Source organism: Parasteatoda tepidariorum, chromosome 4, assembly GCF_982258835.1.
Source record: "Parasteatoda tepidariorum strain Cologne lab strain chromosome 4, Ptep-v5.0, whole genome shotgun sequence".
Classification (NCBI taxonomy): Eukaryota; Metazoa; Arthropoda; class Arachnida; order Araneae; family Theridiidae; genus Parasteatoda; species Parasteatoda tepidariorum.
Window position 1 is genome coordinate 67683287 of NC_141758.1, and position 15037 is coordinate 67698323.

A 15037-nucleotide genomic window follows, 5' to 3' on the forward strand; every position below is an offset into this window, starting at 1 on the left:
AACACAATATAAAGACGCCATTGAATAATATTTTAATAAATTTTTGCTATCGAGTCACAATTTAACCATACGTTTCTTTTTATATAGTAATTTAATAATCGAAATTAAAAATCGCTGGCTACAGCAAAACGAAAGGGAGAATAATGAACTATAGGATCTCACGGTTTGTTAGACAAAACAGAAAATAAAATAAATAAATATTATCAGTGAAAATCGTTTGCCAATCACAATTTGTATATAAACTTTATAGCTTTAAGTGAATCAGCTTAAGCGTATACTGATACAAAATAAAATATTTTTATCTATTTTGAAAATTTTAAGTTTTCTATTAGAACCGTTACCAAATATTTAAAAAAAATTTAAATGAGTTATTAAAATGTTAAACTTAATCCATTAAGAAATAATGTAGAATATTTGCTTGGAGGCATAGTAAAAGTAACTAACTCTACGGGAATCAATTTATCTCGAAGTTTGAAAAAACTGAGGAGTAACATATTTTAGAATGTTATTTTTTTTCCTTCTTATGTAAAATTATATCTTTGTACGAACGATATATTGAATTTTCAGAACTAAATTGGTAAAATTTCTGTTACTTTCCTTAACATTTTGTATTCGTTTAATCCTTTACAGTGCCATTTTTTAGAGGATTTTATTAAAATATTTTTGGTATTCAGATTAATTTTTAAAAAGAAGTTCGATTGTCTTATTGCCTAAAATTAAATTGATTTTTGAGAACATTTTACTGGGGGAATGTGGGTAGGATTTTCAAAATTATACCTATTATAAAGAATTGGTCATAAACTTCTTTGCTTATAAATGAATTTATTTATGTAATGTTCATAACTGCAACTAAACTCGATGAGAAATGTTCTAATGAAGGAACACACGAAGCGCAAAAGAAAGTAGCTCCCCCCAGTTTGAATCTTTTTTTCACCCATGCTAACATTTACTGGTACCCATATTTAAGTAGAACAGAATACTCACCAAGTCTTGGTAACTTTCGAAAGCGGTAAACAAAAAAATTAATCCCATTTAATCCCAATATGGGATTAAATGGGACCACCCCAAAACAACCCTCTACATCAGTGATTTTCAACTATTGTGCCGCGGCACTTTTGTGTGCCGCCGAATTCCTAAAACGTGCCGCCAAATATTAGAAATGATAAATTAAAATTATAATGCTTTTTTTTATTACGAGTGAAGTTTAAATAAAAGAAAAGTGTATATAATATTTTACATATATGCATACTTTTTATAATTTTTCCACGCTTTAACAGCGTGAACATCTTTGTCGGCGATTGTCTTGTCTCTGACAATCTTAAAATAAGTTAAAATAAGAAGGAAGTGGTTAAATTGTCTTTGACACACAATTTTTAAAAATGTCAGAAATTTAATGACTATTAAAATTATTAATTAACAAAGGCTACAGCAAGCTAAATATTAACTTTCAAACGGAAATAAAAGCTAATCATTAAAGTAAGCTAAGCAATTAATAGTTATAAAAACAAATTAACAAAGGATAACGAACAAAAAAAATAAGCTAACAATTAATAATTAGCAAAAAAACTAATTAACAAGAAATCACAAAAAATAATGAATAATGTAAAAAAACTAACAGTTAATAGCTATAGAAAACAAGCTAACAAATGATAACTGGCAAAAAAATAAAATAATTGTTACTAACTAATGAAAAATTAGTCGAAAGAAATAATTAATCCCTTAATAAACGTGCTGTCGTAGTACATATAATTTTATTTCACATTCAAAATTATTATCACAAACTATTTAACACAGTGTATTATAGTTAAGTAAACAACATTTAAACTAATTTTTCTCATTGTGTGCCGTCAAATTTCGAAATCGTTAAAAGTGTGCCGCCACAAAAAAAGGTTGAGAATCACTGCTCTACATTTACTTAAAAAAATTAGCAATTTTAAAATCCATTTGTTGGCGTCTTCGCGATTTTAGTTTGGCGCGACAGATTACGATACGGAAGTATACCCTTCTGAAGTTGATCGCGTTGGTGAAAAAAGAACTTTTCTTTGACATTTCGTAATTAAAGGTTTAAAGTAAAACTTTCCCATAATCCGCAATACTGTTAGCCAAAAGGGTCACGAAGTTGAAGCTCCACGATGATGGCAGCAATGTTTTCAACAATGCGCATCTACCGCCTTTATTGCTCAGACCATCTGGTAAAATTCGATCTGAAGCTTGATAGCCTTCAAGCCGCCACTGGGGATAGAACCTATGTCCTTAAGTACGACATCTCATTACTTTAACCTCGGTGCCGTCGCGGCTCGTTAAACTGTTTATAAAATTCATAGTGATTAAGAAGTGTCACAATTAATAACTTCCTTAGTATAATTTTAAATTAATATTTGTATATTAAATTAGTATCTTAAATCAGCAATTAGTATTAGAATATAATATCAGTATACGGTTTTCAAAAAGATTAAAATAAATTTTGAATGTAGAACAAAATATTAAAGAGAGTATTTCGTGTAGAAACACGTATAGGAATTACAATTTAATTGTATGAATAAAAATTGAATTTTAGAAAGATAAATATAAATTAAAACTGGAAGAATATCTAAATAGTTTGAACAGATCATTATAAATATTAACATCTTGAAATAGGAAAATTGATTTTAAGTAGATTCTATGGAATTATAAGTAAAGAAATTTTGTTCATAAATAGTATGGAAATTTTTTAAAAGAACAGAGAATTTCTATGGAATTAAGAAAAAAATCGATCTCCGATAGAAAGAATAAATTAATAGTGAAGCTTCCAATATTTGTTTTTGTTTTAGCCTTTATTTTCTGAGACAAAACCTTATGGTTTAAATTTTTTGACTAAAGCAAATATTTTTTAATTTTCATTATTTTGTTCACCAGTAGTCCACACTCCCATGTTTTAATTGTGTATGAATATTAATTTTAAAGAGGTTCACGCGTGCCAGTTTAATTATAACTAGTCAAATTGAAAGACCGCTTTTAATAAATATTTTTTTCTAATCCTTGTGAATAATGAATTGAAAAAAAGTATATTAAGATTTCTAAATTATTTAAGAGAGGAAATTAAAAAAATGTTATCAAACTCAGTTAAAATATTAACGAGGAAGGCGAGATTAAAATAAAGCATGAAAACCCGTTTGATTGCAGGAGAAAACTAACAAGGGTGAAGGGTGCATGTTTTAGTACTTAATTCGTCAAATTTTGATTACGTTTTGTTTTTGTCCCTCTCTTAAACATTTATTTCTTTAATATTATTGTTTATTTGACGAGAATTCTAAAAATAAATAAAGGTAGAGATTGTGCATCTTCTATACAATATTAGATTGCATTAATTAAAAACATAATAAAAAACCACCATATTTTCCCAACGCTTTCTCTCGGAGTTTCTTAGGGAAAAAGCGTATGTAGAGTTCTTGGATGTATATTTTAATCTTCGAAGACAATGGTCTCGAAAGAAAAAAAAAAAATTTGAGAAATGATAAAAGAAATGAACAGAAAAAAAATGGCAGCGAAGTCTTCGGATTATATTAATCATATTCTGTTAATATAATTCATTCTCTGAATAAGTCTTCTGGCGATGATCAGTTCTTGTTAATAATAAATCTTCTGACCCAAACAAACATAACTTTTAATACACATCAACATTAATTTCTATCAAATGTGAGTCATTTAACGATAGCTGATAAAACCATAGAAAATGACTCACGTTTTTTGCTTTGGTACGCAGTTTTTCTACTTCTACTCTTTTTACTATTCCTGAATAGGCTTTCATCATCTATCTGAAGATTTTCAAAGGCGATATTTTTAACACCGGAAGAGCTCTCAAGGATCAAAATATTGCTCCTTTTTTCAGAACGTCTAAAAATAAAATGGCGCGCTTCTACAAATTGAATTTATACGTTTTTGAGAATAATCGAAATTTTTATGAACCCACTTATAAATCAGGTCCGAACGATTGAGTGGTGTACGTAATGTAATAAAAAATATGACATATTTTGACACGTGTTTTCTTAGAATTATAGAGTACTAGGACTAAAACAAATAAGTTTTTTGCAAAATGTACTGTTGTATCAATAATATTTTTCTTCTTATTTTATGTGATTTTTCTATTGTAAAAAATTTATTACTATTTTCAACAAAGTGTTCGTAAATTTTTATTAAATGTAAAGATTATTTAAGTTTTAACGACCTAATACTTCATTATTAAATTCGTTTGATAATCAATTTATTTTTCATAAAGCATTTTGACAGACTCTAATATTTGCAGGTTGAAAATTTATTTTCATAATAAAAATAATAGTTCGGTGATCACCGAGTTATAAAATCGCTTTCGTTTTAAGAACATTTGATTTTTAAAAACCCGAATATCTACACCAGTGATTCTCAACCACTGTGCCGCGGCACTTTTGTGTGCCGCAAAATTCTTAAAATGTGCCGCCAAATATTAGAAATGATACGATAAAAATCATAATGCTTTTTTTATTAATTTTAAAAAGTACACTAAAAATTAAATTGATTACTTCGTTTATATTTTATTTTTTCTGAATTTATATTAGATATTTTAATTATACACGATCAACAGTTTTTAATTTTCAGAAGGGTTTTAAAATAAATACCGTATTTTCTTCATTACCAAAATTTGAAGTTACTAGTTGCAAAATGGTTTAAAAGTTAATAAAAATTTTTGTAACTTACAATATTTCTTTTTCTTTGCTGTCAGATTCATTTTATTAAATCAAGCGATTTACAGATATCTATTGAGGATATACACTACCGGTCAAAAGTTTGCGAAAATTTTGAAATCTACGAAAAAATGGTCTAAATTCAAATGTTTATAGAACTGCGAAAAATCAGTCAAATTGCATGCAAATTTGATATGTTCTAAAGTGAATCCTCTACATTTAGTTACATATGATCAAATTGCAATACTTTATTTTTTGCGATCTGAATCCAGCTTTTCATCATGGGTTGTTTCTATGGTGAAAAAAGTTGCTAAGTTTGAACACTTGCCAAACATGCAAAAAAAATTTTTTGTACTTTCTGTTAATGGAAAATAGTTATTTGAACCGTTCTGTGTAAGCCCTCAAAATTTCAAATTGTTTCGATTTGTTTTGACAAAGTTATAGAATTTTGAAAAACATGTGTACTTTTCTCAATTTTTGAGCATCCCATATATGCAGTCTTTTAGTCTATACTTCTTCTACCAAAGAGCTTTTTAATTTTAATGTTTTCGATATTTTCAAGTAATTAATATTGATTATAAAACAAATACTCTTATTCATTATTGTAACTATTATTGTTTATATTTATTGTTTATATTTATTGCTTATATGTATTAGTTTTGTTGTGATATTTTTACTTTACATTAAATTAAAATAAAAAGTTATAACAATAATTACATAAATAATTCTAAAAAAATAATATCAATAGTATAAAAAATTTGCATTTTTACTAAACTATTTTATTTACAACAGGTCAAATATTTAACATATTCTTATTCGTATTTTGTAATTAAATAAATTAACATTTAAATCTTAGATTCCTCGAACCATCCACCTTTTGCTTTTATTATAGCCTTACATATGCGTGGCATTCGATCGAACAAACCATTAATCACTTCAAGTGATATAGAGTTCCTGTTGTAAAATGTCCCATAACTAATTTCGATTCGAAATATCAGAGTATCGTTTGCAAGAACAAACAAATTTTCAATGAAATGGGACATTTATGAGATATTGTTTTAATTATATTCATAATAAATTCTTTGTAATTGCAATAATGAATAAGAATATTTGTTTTATAATCAATATTAATTAGTTGCAAATATAGAAAACATTAAAATTAAAAAGTTCTTTGGTAGAAGATGTATAGACCAAAAGACTGCATATGTGGAATGCTCAAAAATCGAGAAAAGTACACATGTTTTTCAAAAATCTATAACTTCGTCAAAACAAATCGAAACGATTTGAAATTTTGAGGGCTTACACAGAACGGTTCAAATAACTATTTTCCATTAACAGAAAGTACAAAAAAATTTTTTTGCAAGTTTGGCAGGTGTTCAAACTTAACAACTTTTTTCACCATAGAAACAACCCATGATGAAAAGCTGGATTCAGTTCGCAAAAAATAAAGTATTGCAATTTGATCATATGTAACTAAATGTAGAGGATTCACTTTAGAACATATCAAATTTGCATGCAATTTGACTGATTTTTCGCAGTTCTATAAACATTTGAATTTAGACCATTTTTTCGTAGATTTCAAAATTTTCGCAAACTTTTGACCGGTAGTGTATCAACCCTTTTGAATGATTTAGTATTGAATCATTTACTTTTGAGTGATTTAGATGATCATTGATATTGAATGATGATAGGAATTATAAAACTTTTATTAATTCATAAGTATTAATTTAGATTCCATTAGACTTTTCATCCATATTTTAATCCACGTCTTATGAGTTCTTTTTTGTTTGTATGGGACAAAAACAAACAACATATACAACATTATTAATATATTACATATCTTTTAAAACTTGTGAAAATAAGATATTCTAAATATTTATTCAAAAAAAGCACATGTTATTCTTTTCGAAACATGCCTAACGAAAAATTGATTTTACAAAACAACAAGTTTTATTTATTTATTTTTTAAAAAAAAGCTGAATTTATAATACAATGACTTTAATAATGGCTGCCATTGTAATCTATTTTTAAATTTTAGTTTTTAGTCGTCGCGTGGTTGTCTTTTAAGCCTGGCGAGTTCTTCGGCCGCCCTTCTCGCGACACGCCATTGAAAAAATTTGCGTGTCATTTCACTCGAAGTACAATTGTCATTTTGAATCTCAGTTTTTAAATAATATAAGTTTATGTATTTTTTAACACTGTTTCATTCTCTCAATCATATTTTAAGTGATATTGGGTTTGTTAGTTATTTTTTCGTAAAATTTAATTAAAATAACATTAAAATTATCTAAATCTTAACAGCGAGAAGTCTATCACATTACAAAATCCTTTCTTTTATTACGAATTTCCAGACTGCTATACCTCACGTGGTCTGCCACCTCCGTCTGGATAACGGTTGCCATAGCAACAGCAATGATCATTGTAATGAATTCATTGTTTTTATTTTAAGCTTGCTTTGAGTTTAGTTCGCAGGGTTGCTGTAAAGAGAGTTGTAATTCTTTGGCGCACTGTAGTTGGCGTTAATTAGAAAAAGGAAATTCTCTTCTTGCTTTCTTTGAACAGTAAAATTCAAACCAGTGTTGCCAGATTGGGCTACAAGTAGCGGATTGGGCTACTTTTAAAAGTCCCCGCTACTGAAAATTGAATTTTCGCTACTTGCTACTTTTTGGGCTACTTATTATTTTTCGAACGCTACAAATCTTAAATATGCGCTACTTTTTTTCCTTACTGAAATATATATATATATTTTAATTTTTTCCCTTCCCATTATAAAATGATTCTGAAAGTTTGCAGCTTCTTTATCATTTTTAAAAAGGACATTTTTGTTGTTGTTGAAAACGTTCTCGCTTCAGTTTTGGATTCTTGATATGTTTTACTGATGGAGTCTATAATCTTTCCATGTTTATGTTTCAAATCGTAGACTCGGAAAATCGCAAAGATATATATGGAAAAATGCACGGAGAGTATGATGGGGAAAATGTTTTTTAACTCCAACTATTATTAATCATTTATCTTCTGGAGAAAAAAAATCACGTTACTCGCTTTGAAACTCAGAAAAATTAAATCCCAAGTCATTAAACCTGATGAATGAAAATAATTGTTGTGAATGACAATGAGTTTCCAAAAAATATTGTACTGTTAAATGCTTTTTAGTGAATTCATTTCACTTTTGTAAATCACCATCTATTCACAATTGCACGAAAAATAGGAAAATTTTTATATCTCTCTAGAGTTAAGATTTGCCCGTTGTAAATGATGAAATTAATTTTTTTTAAAGGAAGCTATAATATGTATTGCTATGGTTACAGTTATTATTTTTCACCTCATTTTGCCAAATATACAATAAATAAATGAAACAAATAAAAATGAAGTTTTAGATAGTTATCATATTAAAATAAAATTCGTATTACCAAACGCAAATGATAATCAGAATTGGCATCAAGGAGAAGGACATGAAGAAATATTTCACAGAGGGCCAAGGCCCACCCAATGATGACGATGAAACGCAAAAGATGGATTTTGTTTTTAAAACAAAAATATATACTATGAAATTTCAAATAATAATTAACTATAACAATAAAATTATGAATAAAAATGACTAAGTTAATTGAAACATAATGCACTTAGGGATCAGGAAAATTTAATAACGACAATTTTTTTAATTCGAAAGTGTCAACATTTTAAACCTTTCGAAACATTTATAGTAATTGCAAAATAACTAGGAAAGACTTTAAATGATAAACACGGTAATGTATATGCTGTGTGTTATAAAAGGAGTTTAGAAAATTATTAAAGCTACTACAGTGAAACTAGCGTAAACTGATCAGAAGTGGAACTACAATTTGATGGTTTTATAAGAGAAGTCATCTTATAAAAATGATAATAAATTGTTTTTACCAGTTTTGCACCTGATCATCAAAATCTTAGATAGGTGATTAACTTATAGAGATGGTCAACTTAACAGGTTTCACTGTGCAAGTAAAGTAAGCACAGCAACTAAGCGAGCTGCGAGAAAAGAAAATATTTACGAGCATTTAGTGCATATCTATCTTTTTATCATTGTTTTTTTTTTAAACTTTACAACAGATGTTACGGCTACTATAAATGAAAAAAAAAATTAGTTAAAAATATTTGTTGCTTCGTAGACGCTTTAAAATACAGTTTCATACGTGACCCAAATCAAAATATTCATTTGTTCACTAAATTACTATCAAAACTATTCTCAATCGAGTTTGAAACAATTATTGATGCTGTTACAAAGAAAAGCAAAGTCATATTTCTCATCTGCGAGCTGAATGTTTGTACTTTGTATTGTTTCGAACTTCAGAGCAGAAATTATTAAATAAATTATTTTGCTTATCAAAAAAAGATTTTTTGCCTTTTATTTCTAAATACACACAGATGTAGGCCCATGAAGTTGAACTTTTCTGAATTTCTTGTTGGAGATTGGGTCCTAGTTAGGTCTTATTTTTAATTTCCTCGAAACGCGAGATAATTTTTATTTAAAAAAAATTAGCTAGTGAGAAAATTTTTATGTGCGAGTAATTAAGGTTCTTGAGGTTGGGGAACGAAGCGAGCTGAGGTCGAAACCTCTCAGTATTCTTATGCAGCTCAAAGACCGCGTCAACATTAAAATATCGAAGACAGTTCCGACTGATTTTTACACATAAAAAAGCTTGAAAAAAACGAGCTATCCAATGTTATTATAATTTTAGTGTTTTCTGGCAAACGGCGCTGTTTTACAGAAATATAGACAAATAAATTAGAGCACTCAAAACATGGCAAACTTTACACTTTATTTATGCTGTGATATTAATTTTGTTAATATATATATATATATATATATATATATATATATATATATATATATATATATATATATATATATATATATATATATATATATATATATATATATATGTGTATATATATATATATATGATTTATTTTTGGGCTACAAAATGTTCGAATCCGCTACTTTTGGAGCTCCCATTCGCTACTTTTTAATCTTAAGTTCTGGCGACACTGATTCAAACCACCATTTACTTAAAACACGCTAATCTCGAAAAAGCCCATGAAAATCTTAGACTTTCTGTAAGAAATTGGATTATTACTTCAAACAAAAATTATATTATTGTTATAAAGCGAAAAGAGTCAATTTCAATTGAATATAATGTGAAGTAAATATCATAATAAGTTTCAATGACAAAAATATCCTTTTTATAACTGAAATTTAATGAAAATAAGAGTAAATAATTTTCTTGAAATTCATATATTTCAGGACGTTTTGCTTATTATTGCTTTTAATGATAACGATAATCGTATTGAGTATTGAATTGAAACAGTGTTTTTTTCTCTTCTAACTTATGATTTTATTAAAATCAGTATTATTTTAATGTATTGCAATAACGTGCAAAGGAGTGTGTATGTGTAGGGGAAACTCCCCGATTAGAACTCCCCTATAAAGAGGAGTATAATTTTACGCAATCAATGGAGGGATCAAAATATGACCTGCTTAAATTAATAGGAAAAAACATTGTAATATATATTCATCAAAATTAAATCCATATTTTCGAGTTCAAGTTAATGTAGATGTTTGTATAAGTTTTCTTCTTTTCCAACAAAATATTCTTAAATTTACTAAAAGGTAAAAAAATAATTTGTTTTTATGACCTAAAATGAAGTAAGAATGTCGTCATTTTCAAAGAAATTTAATCCATTTTTATGATCTAAAATGTCATAAAAATAGATTAAATTTCTTTGAAAATCATTTTTTACTTTTCATAGAATAATTCTCTTAAGCCAAGTGCTTATCCAATAAAAAAACTTGATTCCTTAATAAAAAAATTAATTGTAATTTAGTAAAAAATACTATTAGTATTACAGATAATAAAGTAACTGTGCACAGTAATAAATATAAGTAAATACGGTAATAAAAATAATACTAATAGAAATTCAGATTACAAGTTTTTGTGTATTAATTAATTGTCAATAGGATGTCGACACTGCTTAATTACATCGTTATATTTTCTTTCTTTCTTTTTTTTTTTCATTTGGAGGCTCTGCCTCTGCTCGCTCCGCTCGCCAACCCCCGTTATGGTCTCTCATTCATCTTTGTCCCCCCCCCCTTAAAATTCGATATTTTTGTTTTAAAAAAAAGATTTTTTTTTAGTTTAGTTAAAAGATTTAAGTTTGTAATTGAAAATGGCCTTTTCAGAACGTCATCAAATTTTGACTCTATAGTTGCATTTCAGCGGGCAGTAGATCGGACAAAAAAACTTTTTTTTTACTTTAAGTTTTAACAATTAATAATTCTCAAACCAATAATCTAATTTAACATTTTTTTTTATTGCATAGAATTTTTTGTACATTTTTATACACACCTCCGTAAATTATAATTTCTAAGTTTTATAGATTTGGCTCAAAGAAATAAAATATATATTAAAGAAAAAAATAAAAGGAAAAATTCGCATTTAAAATTGCAATAACTTTTAAACAAATTGTAATTTCAAGAAAAAGCTCGTGCTAGGTTTATATACAAACTAGTAGTTAAACATTTCAACTAGTTTAATTCTAACTTAGTGCTTGAATTCGTGCTGTCTGTTGAGCTGGCCCGCATATTGTTTTTCCCTAAAAGTTAAACAGTTAATAATTCTCTCACAGTTAGTAATTAATAATTGTCGAACCGTTAATAATTATCGAATGTTACATTTTTTTCCATTGTTGATGTGTCACACAGTTTTGTAATATCAAGTTTATGCATTAAATCATGTGTTTAAAAAACTTACCTTGAGGTTCGAGTTTATACATTTTGCTCCAATTCGCAGTAATATGAATAATAAATATCAAAAAATATTTTTGCCAGAATTTTTTTTCCCCCTTCTGTTACATGATTTTAAATGTTCAGTTCTGAAACAAATTATTATTTTACAAATAATTTACTGTGTTTTGTTAACATACGCAAAGGTGAGTTCAGTATTAAATGATTATGATAATTTTTATAAATATTGAATGCTGATATCTTTGACTCTTAAGTTGGTTTAGGATTTGATGTGATAAGAAACGTAAGAGAATGGGTTTTTTTTAGATAAGTCACTTTGCCTTCTCCCTTCTTCTGCGATTGGTTTTTAGGGCATCAGGTAGTTAGTCAAGGGCATATAAAATGCCACCCTTATTTGTAAGTACGATCAGTAATTTTAATAGTATGAATAGATATCGGGAAGTTAGACCACCACTTAACTAATAATAAATTTAAAAAGAACGAATTAAATTTTAAATTGAAAATTGCTTCGTTGCATTTTTGTTAAGATGAATAATAATATTTTTGTTTTGTTTCAGGCTCTTAATAATTTTACTATCTCTTAATAATTAAATATATAATTAAATTTTTTATTACATAATATGTATAATTAGTTTTGCTATAAATCGAAATTATTACTATGTATTTAAAGTTGCTGCCATTTTTTATTGATCCTTACATTTAGTTTATAATTTTATTAAAAACTTTTACTATAAAGCGTATGTGATAATTAATGAATTATCTGTATTTTGCTTTGAAAATTGTTCATATAAGTCTTATTTCATCGATCATATTTAGGTTATTAATTAGGATTATTGCACTTCCCATGCGTAACTTTAGAATTAAAGAACGGATTAAATTTGAAGAAAATAACGAATTAAATTTAGGTTTTAAATTGTTTCGTTGCATTTTTATTTAAATAACTAATAATAATTATAATTTTTTTGTTTCAGGCTCTTAATAAATTCACTATCCTTTAACATTAAAAAAATACACAAATACATTTAATGACATTTAAAACTTTTACTATAAGAAGTATTTAATAATTAATGAATGTTCTGTATTTTGATCTGAAAATTGTTCATTACACCCGTTTTTCATGTATCTTCATAAAAAAAAAATTAAATTATTAATTTAAATTATTATTAATATTAATTTATTTTAATTTATTAATCTATTATTAATTTAAATTATTTATTTTATTATTAATTTGATTATTAATTTAAATTATTACACTGTCTATGCATGATTTTTGCATTATCAATGTTCCTTATTTCGTTTAGGAAATTGTTTATTATAAATTTATTAAATTATTATGAAAATTGTAACATAGTTAATAAAATTTTCAATTAATATATACAATAAGTTAATCATTTTATATGTAATTGAAATTAATAAGTTTTTATTTTATTTATCACAATTATAAGTATAAATCAAAACTGGGACAATTTTCTGACTGATACAATCCTTATATTTAGGTTATGATTGCAATAATTACTTTTATTATTAGTTACACATTTGTATTTTCCTTAAATATTGCGTACTTTACTTTGAAAATTGTTTGTTTTTTGCTAAATTTAAAAATAGTGTAATTAGTTTTTACTATGAATCAAAATCACGATAATGAATAAAAAGTAGAAGAGTCATATATTTTTTTTTATTAATCCTCATGTTTAGTTTATTGTTATAATATTACTTTTACAATAAGACTTTTGAATTATCAATAAATGCTTTTATTTTTAAATTTTTTTTTAATAATATAATGGCATACCAAAAAAATATTCGGAATACACCAGCATTAATTATATTTTTCGAAGAACTATTTCACTTTAAAAAGTGTGGTTTAAATGGTCTGCTTTGTGTACACGTCTACGTAAAACAGACATGAGTACAGAAAGCAGACTTCTATCCCTAAAGGCTATTTTTTATTAAAGAAAATTCTTAAGTTAAATTGGTCTTGGATGTAACCCGTAATTGTTAAAATAAAACGCTGGGCTCGATTATCGTTTATCTCAATATCATGGACTTGATATGCAACGCCTCAATTACTTATTATGCTTACATACGAAATAGAATGTTTAAATTTGGCAAATCAATGAATTTGAAAATTATACTGATTTTACAAATCTCAATGGTATTTCTAAAATTTTTATTTGTAGAATAAATTTCAAAACTTTTTTTTTTCAATTATGTTAATTTAAAAATTGAGTATAATAGATTGTTAGCTCGTTGACTATTGCTTTGAAACTGAAATAATAAAAATGAAGTAACTTTTAAATGCTTAATAATTTATGCTTAATTTAATTATCTTTATAAATTTTTTTTATAACGAAATTTAAACTTTAAGAAATTTAAAAAGGTGTTTTTCATATTAGTTTAAATTTAATTATTTTAAAACATATTTGAATTAAATTACTGTGTAATTACTAAAGGTTTTTTAATTAAAGTTTCGAATGCCTATTCATATATAGGTACATGCATGTTATGATTCTTAGCTATTGACTACCTGATGCTCTAAAAACCCATTTTAATCGAAAATGATTTATTAAAAATAAATTTTAAATCAAGAGCTCCAAATTTTTTTATTAATTTAAATTAAAGAACAAATAATTACTTTGATTATTTTGTTAAATCTACATTATTTTAATGATTTTCGGTGCAGATTTAAGGTTTAAAAATTTAAAACAAAAATTAAAGTCTTAAACTCACGAGATAGTTATTGCGAATCTTTATCATATAGCATCGGATTTTGGATTGGTTTGCAATATTGCGTATTGCAATGTACAACAAACATAGTTGTAAAGAAAAAAAAAATGCATGTTAAATGGAAACATCTGAATTTAACATGCTAAATCAAGTCTTCAGAATAAAAGTGAGTATGCCAAATATTAATGAATAAATCTAATTTTATATATTTATAAAAAAACTGTTTCTGTAAAATGTTTTGTTTCATATATTGGATAATAATTATTTTTGTTCTGTCTTTTGTTTGTTGTTACCTTGACAATTCTGTAACATTGTCCTTAATTTGTATATGACTTTAAAGTGGCGCTAAAAAAGATTCCATTTAGACTAAAAGACAAACAACTATACATTCTAGGAAAAATCGGCTCAACGTTGTACCATAATATCAGTACCACAACATGCTGCTATTTTATTATAATCAGGTGTTAAATTAAACCATGTTAAAGTTGATGGTATACATCAGTGGTATCGTATAATCAAGTTTAAGAAGTATGATAATATAGTTCAACTTTGAACCATAGTTTTGGTTGCAGTGAATTTAAAAGATAAAATGAAAAATATTTGACAGTAGTTGGTATAAATAACTAATTTAAGTAGATGATGATAATCCTAAAACCTTTTTTTCGGAACAGACCTTAAGGTGCAAAGTAGAAAGAGTATTGCCATCGCTAGTAAAATCATAAATTTTGCATAATATGAATTGGGACTGACCCCTAGAGATAAATCCCACCACGATCTGTCTAATTAGAAGTAGTATTTAATCAACGCTTTGCAAAACAGGAGAGATCCATTGTTG

At 26.4% G+C, this 15037-nt stretch overlaps 1 protein-coding gene across 18 annotated transcripts in view; it reads left to right on the plus strand.

The window, feature by feature from the left end:
* Positions 1-15037, plus strand: part of LOC107449188 (uncharacterized) — a 74409-nt gene that overhangs the window by 15082 nt on the left and 44290 nt on the right. The window contains exon 1 of one of the 18 annotated variants that reach the window (XM_016064644.4): positions 11841-11874. The exons of 14 other annotated variants lie outside the window; for them this stretch is intronic. In XM_016064644.4, the coding sequence (XP_015920130.1) occupies positions 11860-11874 (15 nt within the window). In that variant the 5' untranslated portion in view covers positions 11841-11859. Of the gene's footprint in view, positions 1-11840; positions 11875-13849; positions 14369-15037 lie in introns of those variants that run through there. 3 more of the 18 variants (XM_087161285.1, XM_016064643.5, XM_087161284.1) reach the window with 3 other exon arrangements.